At 43.0% G+C, this 20,338-nt stretch overlaps 1 protein-coding gene and 1 long non-coding RNA gene across 16 annotated transcripts in view; one reads left to right on the top strand and one right to left on the bottom strand.

The window, feature by feature from the left end:
- Positions 1-4,276, top strand: part of SEMA6D (semaphorin 6D) — a 130,181-nt gene extending 125,905 nt beyond the window's left edge. For all 11 annotated transcript variants that reach the window (XM_031555304.2, XM_085233533.1, XM_085233534.1 and 8 more), the window contains one exon: positions 493-4,276. In XM_031555304.2, coding sequence (XP_031411164.2) covers positions 493-1,796 — 1,304 coding nt within the window. In that variant the 3' untranslated portion in view covers positions 1,797-4,276. The remainder of the gene's footprint in view (positions 1-492) is intronic.
- LOC116217090 (uncharacterized) overlaps positions 3,091-20,338 on the bottom strand; it is a 117,552-nt gene continuing 100,304 nt past the window's right edge. For all 5 annotated transcript variants that reach the window (XR_014885747.1, XR_014885745.1, XR_014885748.1 and 2 more), the window contains 2 exons: positions 4,633-4,886; positions 3,091-4,516 (listed from right to left, as the gene is read on the bottom strand). This is a non-coding gene — a long non-coding RNA (uncharacterized LOC116217090). The remainder of the gene's footprint in view (positions 4,517-4,632; positions 4,887-20,338) is intronic.

Below are 20,338 nucleotides of genomic sequence, written 5' to 3' on the forward strand. Positions count from 1 at the left end.
TGTCTCTCTTTTGATACTGATTTATGAGTTGGGCAGAAAATTGAGAGAGAAATCCATCTATGAGTTATTAATTGCTGTCTGGCCCAGTAGCACCTTCTCACCTCAATTTTCCAGCACAAATCGTTAATGTTAATAGCATTCAGGCCCCGTATGTGTAAGCCTTAAAGGAAATTTGGGGACAGGCTAAACAGATAGCATGCAGTGTACAACCGAACATAGTATAAGGAGTGAAGCTATGACAAGCATCAAAGCCTGTCCAAAGAAAGTAGACAGTCTAAGTAGAGCTGAATAATGCTAACTTGGTCCTTTTTATTTATAAAATTATTAGCATGCAGCAGTGCCCTGGATTGCAGAGATTGCAGAGAACAGTGGGCACAGAGCACTCAAAAACTTAAGGACACTGCTGTCCTTTTCCAAGGCAGGCTAACTACTTCTGAAATAGATGAGTTTTAAGTATGTGTAAATTTATGATACACTGCATGTCTCTTGCAGGTGTAAGGTGGGAAGTGCAATCGGGAGAGTCCAACCAAATGGTACACATGAATGTCCTAATCACTTGTGTCTTTGCTGCTTTTGTCCTGGGAGCCTTTATTGCGGGAGTGGCCGTGTACTGTTATCGGGATGTGTTTGTACGGAAATCCAGAAAAATACACAAAGATGCAGAATCTGCTCAGTCCTGTACAGACTCCAGTGGGAGCTTTGCTAAACTGAATGGGCTTTTTGATAGTCCCGTCAAGGAATATCAACAAAACATTGATTCGCCCAAACTGTACACGAACCTGCTGACTAGCAGAAAGGAATTGCCACCGAACGGTGATATGAAGTCCATGATGATGGACCACAGGGGCCAGCCTCCGGAATTAGCTGCACTTCCCACTCCTGAATCCACACCGGTTCTTCAGCAAAAGACTCTGCAAGCCATGAAAAGTCAGTCGGACAAAGCGCACAGTAATCTCAATGCTTCACGAAAGGAAACCCCGCTAAAAAGCCCTCAGTTTTTTCCTTCCAGTCCTCCACCACACTCTCCTCTGAGTCACGGACAGATCCCTAGTGCTATCGTTCTTCCCAATGCTACTCATGATTACAATACGTCTTTCTCAAATTCTAATGCGCACAAGGCAGACAAAAAGATGCAACATATTGATCATCCACTTACAAAACCATCCAGCAAAAGAGACCACAGGAGGTCTGTGGATTCCAGGAACACCCTGAATGATTTTCTGAAACACTTAAATGAAACTACTAGTAATCCAAAAGCAATTATGGGAGATATTCAAGTGGCCCACCAGACTTTAATGCTGGATCCAATGGGAAATATGTCTGAGATCCCACCTAAAGTTCCCAACAGAGAGGCATCTTTATACTCTCCACCATCAACTCTTCCGAGAAACAGCCCCACAAAACGGGTGGACGTTCCCACCACACCTGCAGTACCGATGACCTCTTTGGAAAGGCAGAGAGGTTATCACAAAAATTCTTCACAAAGGCATTCAATATCTGCCCTTCCTAAAAACTTAAACTCACCAAATGGTGTTTTGTTATCCAGACAGCCCAGTATTAATCGGGGGGGTTATGTGACTCCCACAGCAGGCACAAAGATGGACTACATGCAAGGAACGCCTGTCAGCGTTCACCTCCAGCCTTCCTTGTCCAGGCAAAGCAGTTACACAAGCAATGGCACTCTTCCTCGTACAGGAATAAAGAGGACACCCTCATTAAAACCTGATGTGCCACCAAAACCCTCATTTGTTCCTCAAACGACATCAGTCAGACCACTGAACAAATACAGTTACTAGGAGGTGTCTGTCCTAAAAATGAGAGTGGCATTGACCTGTACAGGTTGTGAGATGATGTTGTGGTAGACACATAAGACAGAGACTTGCTTGTAATTAAAGAGAACAAAGTGGCCAAAGAAACTGTCTTTACTTCAGCAACATCTGTGTCTTGCCACAGGTAGCTACAGCAAGACTTTGTGTACTTGCTAAGAGCAAATGAAAAAAAAGAAAAACAAAACAAAGGAAAGTGCTGGTCATTACATTTCTTTTGTTTGGAGCTAAGGAGACATGTAGCACAATGGGGTGGGGGCTACTTCACTGTTCTGAATAGCTTAAAAAAAAAAAAAAATCTTGGGAAAAGAAATCTGTAAGCAAATACTTGAAAAAAAATGGGTTTCATTTTAGACTGCCATTAAGTGTGGTCCTTCCCATTAAATGTGAACATTTTAATATGTATGCATTCACCTTGCCTCTTGCACAAATGTCAGAAAATGGTAATATCTCAATGAATATCTGGGTTAATAATCAATTTGCTGGAATTCAGTCTCTGGCCCAACTGTAGCATTTATTTTTATTTCTTTTTTCTCCTTGTGTGTGGCATTTTGTTTGTGCCACAGATAAAGCTGTGTGTGTGTGTGTATGTGTGTACTGTACACACTAGGATGTACTTAGATTCCCATTGCAACTTTTATGCTATGGAATTGTTTACATTGAGCATGACTGAACAAACAGATGACTCTGCCTTCTGCAGCCCATTGGGTTCAGTTTGGCAACAGCCAAGGAAGAACTGCGCGTTGCTGCCAGCCTTCTGCATGACAGCCTTGATGAAGTATTCACCCAGCAAAAAGAGCGCAGATACCTTTAATTCTCCATCTCTCTGTTATGCTGCTATCGATTCAGAGCTGTACATTTCAAATCTAGTCGTTTGGGCTGGAATGGGGGAGTTCTGCTGTGTTTCCACAGTGCCTCCATCCAATACCTGGCCACTGTGAACCTGAGCCCCTGTACTTCTCATTGAGGGCAGCTAATAACAATTCATCTGGCAAAAGCCTGCGTAACTGGAGAAGGTTACACGTTTGTTGCATTTATAGATGCCCTGTAGTCTGATAAGACTCTTGTCAGTGAAAAAAGAAAAAAAAAGAAAAAAAAAAAGGAGAAAGACAGACACATTAATTGGCCTGGCAGAAGCAGTCTGTGAAAAATCACCAGTAGTGCAATCAATTTGTTTTTGTTGTTTAATGTAAGGTTGTTTTTTTTTTTTTTTTTTCCAACGTCATGCAGGTAATGACAATATTCTGTAAATATTATGTGTGAGTTTACCTGAATCTGTGCATTTTGTGCCTTATTCATGCAAATGATAAAAGTACTAAAAAAAAAAAAAACAAAAAAAAAAACTGTCAAGTGTTCTCACTATAGCACATATCTCCTGAGTGCCAGTTGTAAAACCTCTCAACAGCACCCCCCCACCCAAAAAAACAAGACAGATAATAAAGATAATAAGCAAGGATAATTAACAATAACTAAAGGCAGCCTACAATCCAAGAAGACAGCAGCATTAAATCACCTTGCCACGATAAACATTCCACTCCAGCTCTCCGAAGGATCAAACAGTTATAATGTGAAATCAAACGAGGTTTCTAGGGTAATGGAACACCTGCTAAAGTTGAGTAAGCTATTTAGTAGGTTTTACAGTATCCACTTGCAGCTGATGTTCAACACAGATGGCTATTTTAGCTTGCAAACTACACACTACCACATTGTTTATTGAACATAAGTATAGAAATAACCATGGCAGAGGAATGAATTAGCAGGACAAATAACTGCAATGGGTTTCAGAGACGGTGGAGATTTATGTTATGTGTTCGAAGGGGAGAAAAGGTTAGTCACTGAAAACTGGATCTCTTTTACAGAACAAAGAATAAAGGACAGAAGTAGTCATTTTTTCTTGTAAGGCTGTAAGGGACATTTATTTCCTGAGACCTCTGGATCCAAAAAAAAATCAATGATCTCTCTTCCTAAATACTTATGTCTTGCAACTAAAACACTACAAATTAATAACATAAAAACGTACTTGGTTGTCAAAAGACAAAAACTGATCTGAATTCACTCTACAGCTATTAATTAATAAAGACTTGTGTGAAATCGAAAGATAAATGTATGTGAACCCTGATAACCTCCTGTAACATTGTGCTGCCTTGTAGATGGTAATGTGAGTTCTCTCAGTATTTATGTTGAAATTTCTAACATTCAACCTAGTCTTCATTCTGTTAATTTAATAATAAAAGATGCTTTATCCATTTGTGCAAAGGTAAACGCAGATTGTATCTTTTTTAATGGTACGGCATAAAAAAGTAACCCTTAAATGAAGCTGCTCTATACTATAGAGTACTTTAACATGTATAGATATCTTGTAAACTTGTATTGTGGATGTGTAAATAATACGTTCTTTGGGTTTTTAACACCGCATGTAAAGTGAAAATAAAATATTCCAATGTACCAAATGTGTAACTTCATTGTTGTTAAGGTGGGTTTTAGGTACAGTTGTTGGAATTTTAATAGAAAGAAATCTGCTTGCCTTTGCTAGCTCAGTGAGGAAGGCAGAGAGACATCCCCTCATCAGCATTACAGGGCATCAGACAGCTTGCAGCAGGTGATGATGACACACAGGTGTACTGCCATTTTCAGTGCAGCTGCATGTCTACACACATGTTCTTGAGGTTATGCAGATGAGTGTCAGCATCCTGAGTGAAATACAAAACATCACAGTAACTAGCATGTATTGTAGTGCACGTAGTGTAGTGCAGTCAGCACAGCCACACCAACCAGATGCATTCAGTCTGAAAACTACATAACATACCTCTATACAAAGCTCCTCCATTGGAGCTTGATCCAAGTTGAGCTCTGTTACCTATCGGCTTTCTTTGTTAGAGTTAGAAATACACCAACTTCAGTGGAGCTCTTGGGGCAGCTCCAGAGGAGGGCCACTAAGATGGTCAGAGGACTGGAGCACCTCTCATACGAGGAAAAGTTGATGGAACTGGGATTTTTTAGCATGGGGGAAGAGAAGGATCCGGGGAGACCTCATTGCTCATTCCAAAACTTGAAGGGAGCCTATAAACAAGAAGGGGAACGGCTGTTTACAAGGGTGGATAGTGATAGGACAAGGGAGAATGGTTTTAAATTGAGACAGCAGAGATTTAGGTTAGATATTAGGAGGAATTTTTTTCACACAGAGGATGATGAAGCACTGGAACAGGTTGCCCAAGGAGGCTGTGGATGCCCATCCCTGGAGGCATTCAAGGCCAGGCTGGATGTGGCTCTGGGCAGCCTGGTCTGGTGGTTGGCGACCTGCACATAGCAGGGGGTTGAAACTGGATGAGCATTGTGGTCCTTTTCAACCCAGGCCATTCTATAATTCTATATTCAATTACGGAAAAGTTGTGAAACAGGATGGTTTTTTCCCCCTGAAATATAGGCTACAAAAAGATAGAGATCATTCTTGGCAAATTAATTACAGACCTACACATAGCAGGACATTCCTACATACTTAGTAATGCTTGATAGTTGAAATTCACCTTTCAGGCAGACAATAAAACCCAACAGAAAGATACATGCTCTACATTTAGGATGCGCCAACAGCACAGATAATTTTAAAATAATCAGGGTCGTTTAGTATCACAATATAAATATGAAATATTCTTTTAATTAAAAGCTGATTTCAGATAATGGATAAAAATTATTTCTTATGAGATTATGGTGTCAGAGTATTAATCATCCAAAGTTACTGTGCATGTTAGAACAATACAATGACACCTGGCTCCATCTTACTGGGAAGAAAAAATTAAAGGGAAAGGAAACAGCACTAAAAAAAAAATCCCAAAATATAAAGCACAATGTGTATTTTTCTAGTACAGGAACAAATATTTCTTTTTATTAATTTGTTGTAAGCTTGCGCAGCTTTTCTACTACGCCTACGGTAAGAAGGTGTCAGCCAGAACAGCCAGAGGTGTTCTCTATGGAGGGGCACTGCCTTTTGAAGTCCATTCGCCTGAGTGATTATCAGCCTTTGAGAGCTGGGGTATGAGACATTACAAATAGTGCACACGAAGAGTCCATCTAGGACGCAGAGAATGAAGTATGACCATTTGTACTGATGCCTACTGAAGCAGCCTTCATAACCCACATGATGTGGTGCCAGGCTGGGTCAGGCAACCCAGTACACCCTCCTGGGTGCATTCACACATATGGAAAAGCATTGCTAAGAGAGGGAGGAAACATACGAGACAGGCTAAAAGTGCAGCAGCACAGCCTGCTGCAGGAGCACCAGGACAGAGTGAGGCCCCTCTCCTCTCAGACTTCCTTCATCTTTTTGCAGCCAATCACAATATAATTGTCAGCAGCACACAGGCAAGTGAAAAAGACAAAACATAACAAAAACACACTGCCAGCACACAGTAGCAAGATGATGATTGCAAGAAAACCAATTTGTAAGGCTGTAAGTAGCTATCTGTATGACTGCTGCCAGCACAGACCTATGGCCTTTTAAATTGGGGTCTTAAAGTAATCAGTGCAGTTACAAAATTCAGGATGCCTCTGTCTTAGTGCTGTCTTGCTAATGGCTCACTCTGTGACCCTGGGAAGATTATGCAGGGCTTAGTCAGTGTAATGGAGACTGGAAAGGCAGTGCTCAGCTGCAGTAGACGCAGTTGTTCTGTTGGTAATGCACTTACTGAGGTTTTAGTATTTTTCCTCTCCTTTTGTGATTCTGAGCACTAGTGAGGATATCTTGCAGGTAAATAAAGGGAAGGAGAAGTCTCTTCCCGTCTGGAAAAGGTTAGTATTGACAGGAGTGGGGAGGAGCTGCTATTTCTCCAGCCACCCATTAATTTCATGGATAGGAAAATGTTTTTTAAAAATTGATCAGGACAAAATACCGTCATAAATGCAGCATCTGGACTTCAGATGGGAAGTGCAAGCTTCTCATATAAAAAGCAGTACCAGGAGACCCACGTACCAAGGCTGCATTTGTTGTTCAAATGTCATCGTAGTGTAGTATGAAAGAGCAAGAAACCAAAGGATTTGGGAGGGAAAAAAAACATTAAATATTTAATTAGGTTCAGCTCAGAGAGCTATAGGTACTCATATTTTTATTCAGTCATACTAAAATGCAGCTGGTGTGAGGGCCTGACTCCGTACCGCTGCTGTTTGCCTGCAAACACTTTGTAGACACACTGCACTGGCCAGACACACATCTGAAATTATCATCTATCCTGAACTCTCAACCAAGAAAACGTTTCTGCTCTGCCTGAAATGAAATTTATTGGAAGCTCTGATTTTATTAGTGCATTCTAAATTCATCCGATGACCTGATTTATGGTCTGCTTTCTTGGGATTTTTTTCCTACAGTCACAAACAACTTTTCCAAGCTCTGCTTCTTAAAACCATAACTAAATCCAAGCAGTGAAAGCCACTGACGAGCAAGGGATGCCATAGGGTGCCCACTTTTAGGTAACATCTGTGAATTCCTTGGACCCCAGCAGGGATGGCAAGACCTCTCTGCCAGACTGGTGCCTCGGTCCTCCACTTCAGCCAGACAGCGATAGCCCCTGTGAGGCTCCAGCTGCTGAAATACTGCAGGGGAACAAAAGCAGAAGAAAATCTACCACATGGATAGCCTGTCCTGACCATTGGTACAAATGGTCTCATCTATCAACAGAAAAAGTAGCTTACTACAGGAAAACCTGAATGGCAATTAAGTAAATAAATACTCCAACCCCCCCCCCCCCCCCCCCCCAGATCTCGCTGTCCTTGTTTTGTGAGTCACAGGCTGTTTTTCCATGGAAGAGACCCTCCAACTTGAAAGAAAGTGAGCAAAGAATGCCAGTTCTTTATGAAAGCTTTTCTGTCAGATCATACCTGGCTGTAAAAGTTGTTCTGTAACTTTTTCCAGTAGCTGACCTTGCCATTGGCAAAGGCAGGCCATGAGCTAACTGGTTTGCTTCTGTAGCTGTCTGACAGCCATCAGCATGTGTCTATTCCTGCACAAAAATGGACGGCTGCCTAGTAAGAGAAGAAAGGTGGCAATTGGCTTTTAATGTGGGTCACTTTAAGCACAGCCTTATTTCTCAACTCTTTGATTTACAATGCTGGTCCCACATGAGGAAAAAAATAATCAGAAGTAGACCAGAGCAGATGAATCATAAAAGCAATGCACACGCTAGCTGTGCTTCGCTTTCTGTGCAATGAATATCCATGCGATTACTCCCATTTCCTCTGGAATACATATTGGTCAATTAACAGCTTGAGATTTTTTTGTTACGGACTAATGACAAATTTTTATAATCAGGCCATGCTGTATAACCATGAACGGCTATTAGTCACAGGTTATTGTGCCTGGCCAACGATTAGGTGAGCGAGAAGCACTTCCAATATTAATGCCGTGTGTGAGAATTGATTTCTGTGAAGGCTCGTGCATGCAGCTCTCACATTAAGTCTCTGCCTCTGCTAGCACAGGTGATATACTGACTCCATCGAATGCACCGGCAGAGCTGCATGGGGCCAGGCCCTCACCTTTAATCACTTAGATGTTCCCAGGAAGCAAATGGTAAGATGTGAGCAAGGCCACAGCAAGATGGGTGCACACCTGCAGGCAGGCATTTCCTGTAAAAGGACAGGACCTTCCTTATCCTTAGCAGGGAACCTCCAGAGATCCCTTCCGACAACTACAATGCTGTGATTCTTTGACAGAATCCCATCACCAGCTCTATCCATGAATGATGGATAAGGAGACAAGGGCTTCAGAGTAAGAAAAATGCCCAAGTGTGAACAGCCCGCTTTTCCTGCTTTTCAGATTGAGTTCCAGCAAGTTCTGCAATAGCAGTTGGGCAAACTTGCTTACGCCAGCCAACTTTTTGCATGTGCAGGGATGGCAACATCTCTGAATCACAGGTGTGGTTGTATGTTTTCCTGGTGCTAAATTTGCTGGGAAAGTCCATGACATATTACACTGAACCATGGCATTAGGCTCCAGATGCTGAGCTCTCAGGCACGTTGTGCTCCCTGAACACATTGACAACCAGCCTGTGGGCAGCAGATCGCAGTAATGGAGGCAGAAGCAGACATTTTACAGGGTTTCTCACTTCCATTTATAAGAGCCCAGGTAAAGAGTATCAAGATACCAAAATCTACCGAAGGAAATCTTCTCAGTGATTCAGGAAATCACTGAGCAGAACTGAGAACCGGAGCTGAAAGACAGTAAGAATGATTACTCATCCTTAAAATTCTTCCTAAAAGAGCTTTCAGATTAAGCAGATCTTCTCGCACAATGGTGAAGGCTTCCTTCTCCCCAGACTAAGATGAGTTTGCATAGCCAACTACTATTCTTACTGCAGCACTTACTTCTCTCTGACATGCATAGAGTGCACATCTCAAACAGTCCTTTGCTGTTCAGATCCTGGAGGATATGGGCAGATCCTAACACACAACACACCCCTCTCCATGCAAGTCTTTCATCTGAAGTGACATGGAGATCAAAGGTGAGGTTACACAGCATGCAGCATGCTGAGAGAAAGTCACATGGTATTTCAGAGCAGCTTCATTGCTGGATGGGTAGCTCAGAAAGCACTTGCAAATGAAGTTTCACTACATGTGATATATTGCATATTATAAGTATTCCTTGCTGGTTCCTGCTGCTTCAGTTTACTGCAGTGCCTGGGAAGAGGCTGCATTTCCGCCTCCACGGGGACTACACATCCAGTCAGAATTTATCCCCATCATCTGATGGAGGGGATGGCCCACAACAGGCTCTAAATGCATCAGGTATTCCAAACCAGGAGACACAGAGTATCACATAGGACACAAACTAAGATCAGTTGCCAAAAATACACTTTTTGCCACATTTCAGTCTACAACCACTTAGAAACCTGTCATCTCAGTTTGACGAGGGAGGAGTAAATATCTGCCCTGAAACTGGTTGACAGAACGGACAGTTTTATGATGTTGGCTTCTAACAATAACTTGCACAAGTGCCACACAGTTAACAGTGTCAGCAGTTTCTATCTAAATCCAATACTGCATTTTTTATAGTCCTCCCTGTGCTCTCTAAAACAGTTTCACTGGTCCTGCCCAGGATCATAACTAACCTGCCTTGAAGCCTCATTTTGATATTTTACTGCTCATTTGTTTTTCATAAACTCCTGCCAATGAAGCCTTCTCCCCTCTCTGCTGCTTCCCTGGATATTTTAGCCCCCCTCCTTTCTGTTTCACATTCAAGGTCAAGCCAGGGGCAGAGGAGCCCCACTCCAAACGGTTTGCCTTCCTTGCGTCACCTGATCTCACCTCCAAGCCCATCAGCATGAATCACAAGACAGACTTCCCTGGGGATGGTTGGATTAGCTCTTTCCAATCTAGCACAGGCTCTTCCATCTATGGATGTCACATGGATGTTCACATTTGCAACTCTGAACGTTTCTCCCAGACACCCATCAAATATCCGTAAGTAGCTTGGCCACTGTAGGGCCAGGCAGAGCAGTGGGAAGAAAGTCCCACACTGAACCAGGAACATGGAAGCAAGTCTGGAGAACCAGTAGCAACCGGCATAAGATATATGTCTGAATGCCACTCATGCCTCTGAAAATCCTCTCAGCTGTTAGGTGCAGTTAATCCTCACTCTGTTCTCTGTTCAGACATTAACAAAGACACCAGCTGTGATGTGTAGGCACAGGGAAGAACCATGGCACCTCTGGACAGCATGCCCCTAATTCCAACCTGAAGACACCACAAATGCCAGCTAGCTAAAACCTTGGGATGAAAACAGGGTTCCAACCAATTACCTCAGACCTTTAAGTCCACAATACCCAACTCAAGTATTTCTGAACTACCGAAGTTGCAGAATGTGTTTTCATTTGGGGGTTTTACTTTCCTAGTTGGATTGCTTTGCTGTTCTAGCTGCTGTTTTTAAATATAGAAATTCTGGAATACTCATTACAGAATTGCAGGGATTGGAAGGGATCTCTGGAGACCAGCAAGTCCAAACTCCTGCTAAAGCAGGTTCCCTACAATAGGTCACACAGAAACGCATCCAGATGTGTACTGAATATCTCCAGTGAAGGAGGCTGCACCACCTCTCTGAGCAACCAGTGCTCTCTTACTGAAATGCTATAATGTGATAGAAAGTACAGTGATAGTAGCAGAGCAGCACAATCCTAGACTGTTGCAAATGAGAACAAGCCCAAATGCAGCAGCTGTGGACACAGAAACAAAGGAAGAAAAACAGCTTACCTCCAAAAGGCCTCAGGTACACAGGGATCTCCAGTAAGATCCCCTTGCCTCCACTGCCAACCCTTAAATGAGGTCTGGGAGGGGGTGGATCCTGACGGCACCCCTTTCAGTCACTCAGATGCATTGCATTGCATTGCATGCACCTGAGCTCCCCTGGGTTGGCTCTGCCTTCCCACCAGGTGCTCAATCACTGGTTCAAGCTGTGACTTAGCATTTCAGCTGCACTCATTCTCACAGTAAAGTTCTTACCCATGTTTGTATGGAACTTAATAAGTCAATGTGGATTTTTTCCCCAAGAATATTACAAAAGTTGATATGCACCAGTCTGCACTCAGTTTCTGTCTAATTTAATAAATTTATGTGAGCCAATTGGCAATATATATATAAATTATATATATTACATGTTATATAATTAATATTTTATATATATATATATATTTATTATTATTTTTTTTTAAATTAACCTTGGAGGTTAAATGGAAGTTTACTAAAATCAGAACATGTTAAATGAATAATTTCTCTTGGCCTCTTTCAGGAAGTCTCTATCTTAACCCAATAATCAGTTCAGCTGCAAAGAGATCAATAAGGTCTTTCAATTCTATGAGTAGAAGGCATACATTAAAAAGTTGGTAACAAATGTGATAGACTGCAGAAGCTATTACATCCTTTTATGCTGGGTTTTTTTGACACTAAATCTATCTGCTAAAAATTCCTGAGAAAAGGTTACTGCCCATACACTAATGTTGCCAAATGGTATAATTAGTGTTGCTTGAGAAGATTTCCTGGCACTTGGCCCTAAATACAAGTCCTGCGTGTTAAATTCTCATTACAGAAGAAGCCATAGTTTTAATCCTGAAACCAAAAATAGCTTCAGACACCAAACACTGCTGGGTCTTGCCATCCCATAAACAGACAAAGCACATTACGGTTCCCTAGACTGTAAAATTCCAGCTCAGAATCTGCCCCTTCTTTATTAGACTCCCAGTCTAGCCCACCAGCTACAGCACATGCAGCCCACAGCCTTGGGCCACTCTCAGCAGGAACATCTCCGCAGAGCCACCATCACATTTCCATCAATCTCTTAAGCCAGACGTGCAGACTCCTACCAAAGAGGAGTGAGTTTTTAATGACAGAGCACCTGCAGCAGCACACCGGAGCTGAGCTGCACCGCTCCCAGTGGAGCAGCAAGCAGCTGTACAGCCATCGCAGGAGGCACAGCTAATGTGCAAGAAGAGCTTCACATCACAGAATCCTCCCCATGGATTTAAATCCTCGGAGAGGAGAGTCTCGGCTGATTCCCATGATATTTCTGCAGAACAGAAATCACCTGGTAAATGACATCTGGTCATGTAAGGGATTTACCAGCACTTGGGTTCTCATCACGGTCTCAGAGCTTCCTTGGTGGCCCCATTTTGTTCCTGTTAGGTAAACAAGACTGGCATGCAGAAAAACTCTCCGACTGAAGCGTTTTATATTAGGTGCCCAACTGAAATAAGCATTTCAATTACATTCATTAAGGAAGTTATTACTTGTTAATTGAATAGCAACAGACTGCTAAGGATCACTTATTGAGGTCTAATAAGTATGTAAGAGCAAATTCTACTCTTCATGTAATTCCATCAGCAATAAACTAGAGTAATTAGCTTCTTACTAACAAACTTCAATTGTGGGGAATGTTGAGGCAGATAATTGGCACTTAGGAAGATACCTATAGTAAGTTAGTGCCGTATCAATTAGCATACTTACTAAATGTCAGTTTAAACTCTGAACAAATAATTTATACCATTGTGTGGTGGGTTACTTGGCTAAATGCTATTTAAATGCTTAACCTGTCATATTCAGAGAAAATAAAACAAGTCCTCTGGCAGTGCTATTCCAAAATTCCTATAGGTGTCTCATTACCAGGTATAAAACCTACGGGCTACAGACAACCACCAGTAAGGACACTGGGGTGCTGGCTACACACAGACATGTGAGTGACTGAAGATGTTCTCTCACCTGCTCAGAAGCCTGCCCCGACACCCCACTGCCTCGCACTGTGTGCAGGTGGTTCAGCACTAAATTTCAAGGAGGGCTGTGAGCCACCCCAGGACCACCAAGTCCCCGCTCCTTGTACTTCAGTAAACCGCCCAAAGACCTCAGTCCCGTTCCAGTTCAATCAAACTGAAGTTCATGCCTCGTGACGGGGAAGTTTCATTTTATAGAAAAAGACTCTGAGGCACTAAAGCAGTCCCTGCCTTACCCAAAGGTGACTCAGAAAGCTCACAGCAGCTCTGGGATTAACACCTTCTGCAGGAAGCAGCACATATGAGATATCTTCCTATGGTGCTTGGGGCTCCATAACCAATCTGAGTTGATGGAAGGAGGGGAACATCAGTGACTGGTGAAAACAAGTAGCAGCAGAATCGACCCTTCATGTCTGTAATTTTATCACAGCTCTGCGTCCTTTGCCAAATATTTTCCAGATGTTCTGGAAAGGGTCTGCCTACCCGTTTGAAATGGAAATGCTTCTGCTTTCTGACTTGATGTGCAGTTTCGCTGCCAGAAATAAAGTATTTTGCAATGGCACAGAGCATATGAAGGACTTCTGTTTGTAGGCAGACCTCGAGCCCTTGCTCCCAGCAGTGACCACGGAAGAAGCAATTGAAGGGGAAGGAAAGAAACCCACACTTCAGGGAGAACACCAGCCCTCGGTGGCAGAGGGAACAAATGGGAGCTGCAGTGCAGGTGTCTGGAGAAGGACAGAAGCACATATGAGGTGGGATGCTGCCAGGGTAGCAGAAGAAGGGAAGGCAAGTGAAAATCCCAGGCAGGATATGCTGGGATGTGGGGCAGATGGAAGAGAAGCAAGGAGCACACAGAGCTGGGGTCTGGGAGCCTGCGAGAGGAGAGCAGGGAGGCAGGAAGCTGCTGGCAGGGCAATGCTTGTCATTTTAAGGGGATCTCTGCAAATCAATTTTAGAAACTTCTATTTTAAAACAGATTCTCCCCTCCCCCGTCTCCACACAAACAAATACACACGGCTCCGTCATGTGGAAATACTTCAGACTCATCTATTTAAAAAAATTGACAGCATATTCCTGTCAGCTAGGAGTGTGATTTTTTTTCAGCTATGCCAGCAAAAGCCCTAATGTAGATACAGCTGTAATATGAGCAAAAGGGGGAAAAAAAGTTTATTTTTGCCAATACAGCTTCTTTTGCTCAGGCAAGTGATACAAGCTATATTTTTTGCAAGCTTTTTCCTTGTGTAAGCTTCTGCAGAGTGACTGCACTGTCATAGCAGCCTTGCCTGAATAACTAGGGTGGAAAAAAGTGTCCACAAGGCCTTAAATTGTGCTGGAGAAAGGACAGCAGCTAGCACTGTGAAATCCTGTTAGTGCCTGGAGTAGTAGGTATGGGTGCAATACAGCTACATAATAATAATGAATTCTCAACTTTTTCCCAGCCCCGGAAGAATGACAGCCAAATCCTTCTCACCCCCAGCCTTTCAAACAAGCAGCTCCAACCCACTGCAGCGTTACGGGTAATCAATGTCTGCTTAGAGTAAATCATATCTCAAAATTTAGAGCTGGCTCCTCGTCCACGGAAGCCTCAGGAAGTTGAGAAGTGTGGGAAGGACTTTTCAGTTCTGAATGAATGGAAAAAAAATCAAATATTTGGAGGAAAGGCAGTCTCAAATAATAAATAATGCAGAAACTCCAATATACCTTTTAAAGCTTCAGTGCCCTTATAATTTAATGTTTAAATGCTATGCTGTTCCTTTGGAAGCCTTTTCTATCTCACTGCTGATGATGGTCTGTCTTCTCAGACACTTGAATAATGTCTCTCTTCCTCTTCTAACATCTTCCTTGACTACCCCTCATGCATAGTAATGCTAATAATCGTGCCGCTTTTGGTGACATTTTTCTTCCTTTAAATGAATGCCTGGTTTTATGCAGGGCTGCTCTGCTCAGCGCCTCGCCTCCTGCACACCTCCTTCCCTGCATAGCATACCTGTGTACATACAAATGTCTATTTACTGCTGCCCATTATGAGCTGTTCATGTTCCACTCAGCAGTATGCAGAAGAATCGAGCTAATTGATTACTTATATTGAATAAATTGTGGCGAAACACTAATGATGCAGTCAAGATTAGCTCGCTATTATGATGAATACTGTACAAATATGTATGTAAGCATAATCCCTCCGGAAAGAACTTAATCATTTTCATCATTAAATAGGGACCTTTTGCATCCGAAATGGACTCAGTACTCAGCAGTGACACAGCAGATAACGCTACGTGTAGTCATGCAGAAGGACACATTTTGTACGATCCGATCAGCACCAAGTTTCACAGTTCTTTCCTCAGTGATTAATTCAGATTCATTAAATCACCTCCTAAATGTAATAATGTAAATATGGACAATAGATAAGTACTAAGCCCATTTGTCAAGGAGAACTAGGAAATTGATCTCAGGTGTTGAATGAAGGAAGGACCAAACATGCAAATAGAATCCAAGATGTAACTGTTAGTTCGGTCCTTTCACCAGTAGGGAACACACAAACGTGCTTTGTGCTTCTAAGTTATTTTTAAGCACCTTCACGGCCATCATTAAATGTTAAAAGGATCTTGTATCTTTGGGAGAGGGCGCAGTTGAAGATCTTGGCTGTTTCCAGAGCTTCCTGAAATAGACATCCTCACGTGTAAATGGCCAATATAGAATTTCAAATGAGTTTTATATAAATAATTCCGGTAGGAACCCTGGACTAAAATCATTCTGATGGCTCTGATACAAATGCACAGTTGGTCTATGAACGTGCAGCCATTGCAAAGAGCAATCACACACATCTGAGCACTATTCCAGCAGTAGTTGACAAAGAAACCATCATCACACCAGCCTGCTCTATCCCTGCCCTCCTATCCACCTGTCTATCCACCCAGTTCTGCTGCCGCACTCTGTATTGTCCCTGTAAAATCCAGAGAGAATTTTTCTGCTTAAACACAATCTCAAAATAAAGTCATATCCCACACTCTCAGAAACAGTCACACGCTATTAAGCATAAGCAGCAAATTATAAGCAAGCGCTTAAAATAAAGGTGAAACACGCAGACATCTTCAGAACTTTGAATGAGATTACAGCAAGTGCCATCGTTTGCTCTTCCTTTGAATGGATGTTAACAAGTAAAGCATTTTACTTGTCTTTGTTTTCTGGGGAAACATAAATACTGCATAAAATACATCTCCTTGCCAGCTAAGCTTTGTCTACAGGATGGCAGCTTGTTCTACCTATGTGCATACTTTCCAAGAGTTGAAAGCTCGATGGCTGAGCAGGAACAGTTTGGGATGCTATATATATGTGAAATGTGTTTCTCATTAAATACTTGATAAAACATTAAACGCCTCAGGTTGCTCGAAGATCTGCAGCACTGCTCAGCAGAATGTAGCTCCAACAGGAATGGCACAAAACACCTGAAATGCCATTGGAGCTTATACACCAGTATAAGTAGCAGCTTCCAAAGGGACTTAGAGCCACCTCTTCCTCGCTAAGGAATGATTGTGGCAGACACTTCTCAAGAGGCTCTTAAAAGCTCCCACGTGTATCCAAGGTGCTGATGCACCACTAAGGCAATCCAGCAACGTCCTACTTAGGGCTTCCAGTTGTTCCAGCTCCCCTAATTGTGCGCACAGAAGCACCTCTTGCTCAGGGACCAAGCAGCTGCTCACAGCCCTGCAGACCCCTTCAACAAGATGCCCAGACCTTGGTGCTGCAACACCATCCTTCCCAGTGCTGGGCTCCCAGTGGCACCTTCCTGCAAGGTGCAGGTTCACTGTACACCAGAAAATACAGCACAGACCGGTATTGCTATGGCCTCACAAATAGTCTGGGGAAGATTTTATGCAAAATTTCAAGACATGTCTGTGTGCCAGCACAGCTGTGGTGCTAGGTGTGCTTCGTGCAGGGCAAACACTGAGTGACATTGCAGGAGAACAGTCTCCTAGCACTGTGTGCAGGTTAGTGAGGATAGAAAAAAGCCTTGTCCTTACTCTCCCTCCAGGAAAACGTAGGGACTTCTGCCAATTCAACATGAGTTGATCTGAAGTTAACTGTTTCAATCTGTCCGTGATGGGCTTGCTCTACCTCCAAAGCTGCAAGCTGGCTGGAGACCCATTGCGAGGACCTACAGATTGAATGGAAACTGGAATGGTTTCCACTGTTTTTGTGTAAGCCTGCCTTATGAAAGAAATGAGAGCACAAGATCAAAACAAATCTCACAGTCAGCCCAAGGAAGAAATGCCCTGGGTTCTTCTGTTTCGCTTGAATGTCCCAACTCTGATTTCTCATTTCTTATAGATGCAAAACAAGCAAATGATATGTCTAAGAGTGCTTGTACGGTCTGGCTAGTACAAACTGGGCTGTGCGTTATAGATTAGCAAATGAAATATTAGCATCAAGTAACTCCACGTGGTGTGCAACATCTGGGAAAAAGTCATAGAGCAATTTTCATTATTTTTATAGGAGAAAACTGCAAATGGTAGAAGGTAGAAGGGGGAATTCTAACAGATTGTACATTGTCAGGGACTCTCTTTCCAGCTGTAGCAAAACCTGATAATAAAACCCACAATCACCTCAGAGCTCAAACATCAGCAGAAACAAGGCAGCCCCCGCGGAGAGCTTCCATGCATGCTAGGCTTTAAAAATCGCAGCTCCCTACAGGTAAGGAGTAGTCTGGGTGCTTTGGAGAAAGCCTGAAAACATCTGAAGGATCAAGGCGTAGCCTTAAGTGAGAGGTTTCTTTTTTGGTTTCCTTGGGGGAGGTTTTCTCGGCATGGCACATTATCTAGAATAGAGAGCAAACACTTTACTTATGAGAAAAGGAAGAGGATATCCTCGATAAGCATATATTCTGAGGATAATAAAGTAGAGATGATTAGAAAGCAAAAACAAAGGAGACAGGAGGAATTCTAGGGACAAAACGTTCTTGACTGGCTATGGAGAAAAAAAAAAAGGAGAGCTGCAAAACAGCAGCCCCTGTTATTTGCAAACACGTACCAAGGAGGCTGAGAATAGATCCAATGACAGCTGCAGCCTAATTGATAGGAGACTTGCCTAACAGGTTGTCAGGCTGCTGCGTGGCTTCAGTCCAGGCCACGTTGCTGGAGGCACAATGTTAGAAACACTGACAAACGTTTACTAAAAATAAATAAAAAATATTCCAGGGTAAAGGGAAATATGGCTCCAAGTGACTACTTGCAAAATTGCGTTAGATCTCTAGGAAAAAGGAAAGTAAGCGGCAGAACATGTGAGAGTCCCCCCAGGGCCCACAGGACAGATGCAGGCAGGCTGCCAAGGCACTCCAGGATTGTGCTGCCTGTCAGGAGCTTTGGCTCTGGGTGTACTGAGAGCAGACCTCCACAGAAGCAACGAAAATAACCACCAGATCAGCAAAGAGCACAACCAAGAGAGCTGGCTAGCTGCGGAAAAAGATTAGATTTGATCTATAGAGATGGATTTGTTTAATGGTAGGAAGGAAACCACAGAGGCGAGTCTCTGAACTCTGCTGTTCCCCACCAGGAAAAGGATGTCGGGCTTCCTTGGCCAGTAGGGACAGGAAGCACTGCAAGAGACTTGAAAGTGGCTCAGGTACAGCCCTCCACCCATCCCATGCAATGCACACAGCTAGAGTGTCACATTCAGCATGACAGACAGAAGGCTTGAAAGAATCTTTGTTCTTGAGCTCCCAAGTCAGCAATGCATCCAAGCAAGCTGCAGAGCCAACGGGAGAACAAGAGAATGTGAAAGCAGAGGGTGGGGGGTGGAAAAAAAGAGAAACCATATGGATGAAAGTCTGTTAGGAATATGATGGCTGCTCTCTTTGAAGGAGATCCAGCCATGGTAAAGCTGGGACTCTATGTGGGAGGGAAACAATCTTCTGAGGGTAACACCTGACATTTTAAGCAGCACCTAGGGCAGAGCTGTTACTGTGCATGTGTGCACAGTCAGACCTTGAGCCATTGGTACACAGTTCCTCTGGACTTACTAGCATTGTTACAGACAAGCTAGGAGAGCAGAGCAGAAGAAAACAGTGCTGGCTAACCAGTGTGGCTTCAGTTGCTCCAGTGCTCTCCTAATTGTCTTGGGGTTACTGTGCTTGGTATCTCTTGGTCAATCTCTGGTTACTAGTGAAAATGATCAGCAAATTAACACCTTTGGAATTAATTCCCAGGAATACTTCATTAATTCCTATGGCAGGGAACTTCAGAAGGAACACTTTCTTTACTTGGTTACATCAGCATATTCATTTCTGTCTCTGAGAATGCCTGAAGAAATTGTGAAATGCCTATAAGCAATGTTTTGCAGAAATAAGCAAGTGACTCAACATTACATCCCGTAAACCTCGCTGTCTTTGCACACTGTAAAATAAAGTCAAAATGAACCAAAGAATCATTTATTCCTCTCTCCTTTATGAAGAAGTGACACCAGGTCTTTATGACACCTGATTTAAAACTCAGAGGGAGCTTTTTTTTTCCACATCACCATACAAAGGTACGCTGGGCTACCATGAAAATTAATGGAGCAGCCACATGACTAACAACCCTCCGGAGTACTTTCAATATATGCTTCTCAGCACTTAGCAAACCCGTGGGCAGACTCGGCTGCAGGAGAAGAGACAGTTATTCACCAGCCAGGAGTATCCAGATGAGAGGAGCTCACTGCAGCCAATGGTGCTGCTACATGAGGGCAAGATGCTGTGAGAAACAGGCTTCAGAAGCAGCGCTCCCTGAAATCCCAGCCTGCTCATCACAATCCACCACTGAAGAGCAACTATTAGCAGTCACTTCTCCTTCATTAGGTTGGTTCTGCAACACAGTTTCCAGTATGGGTAATAGGGAATACAAATAAGAAATTCAGAGCAAGGATCATGAAACACAAAGTTTCCAGTAAAAGGAGCCAAAATTCTCAAGAGGCTTCTGCTGAGCGGATGCATGTGTACTCTTACAGATATCCTGCTTCTGCATGCGTGCGTATCGTAAGTCTTTCAGATAATTACAGTAGGAGGTGAGTCTATTTCCAAGCCTTACCACCAAGCACCTCTGGATTATGCACATTCTTAGAGCACTAAATCAGGAAAATTAAATCACTCAGAACTCTGTTACACATTCACAGCTCACAATCTGGCTTAAAATATTAGTTACATTGCCTCCTGTAATGTAAACTCAAGTCCTGAACTGCGAGAAGCGTAAAGTCCTGCTCAAGGTTTGCCTTCTGCTTCATAAGGCCTGGAACTGAATGTTGGTTCAAGGT

Source organism: Meleagris gallopavo, chromosome 12 (assembly GCF_905368555.1).
Source record: "Meleagris gallopavo chromosome 12, MGAL_WU_HG_1.1, whole genome shotgun sequence".
Classification (NCBI taxonomy): Eukaryota; Metazoa; Chordata; class Aves; order Galliformes; family Phasianidae; genus Meleagris; species Meleagris gallopavo.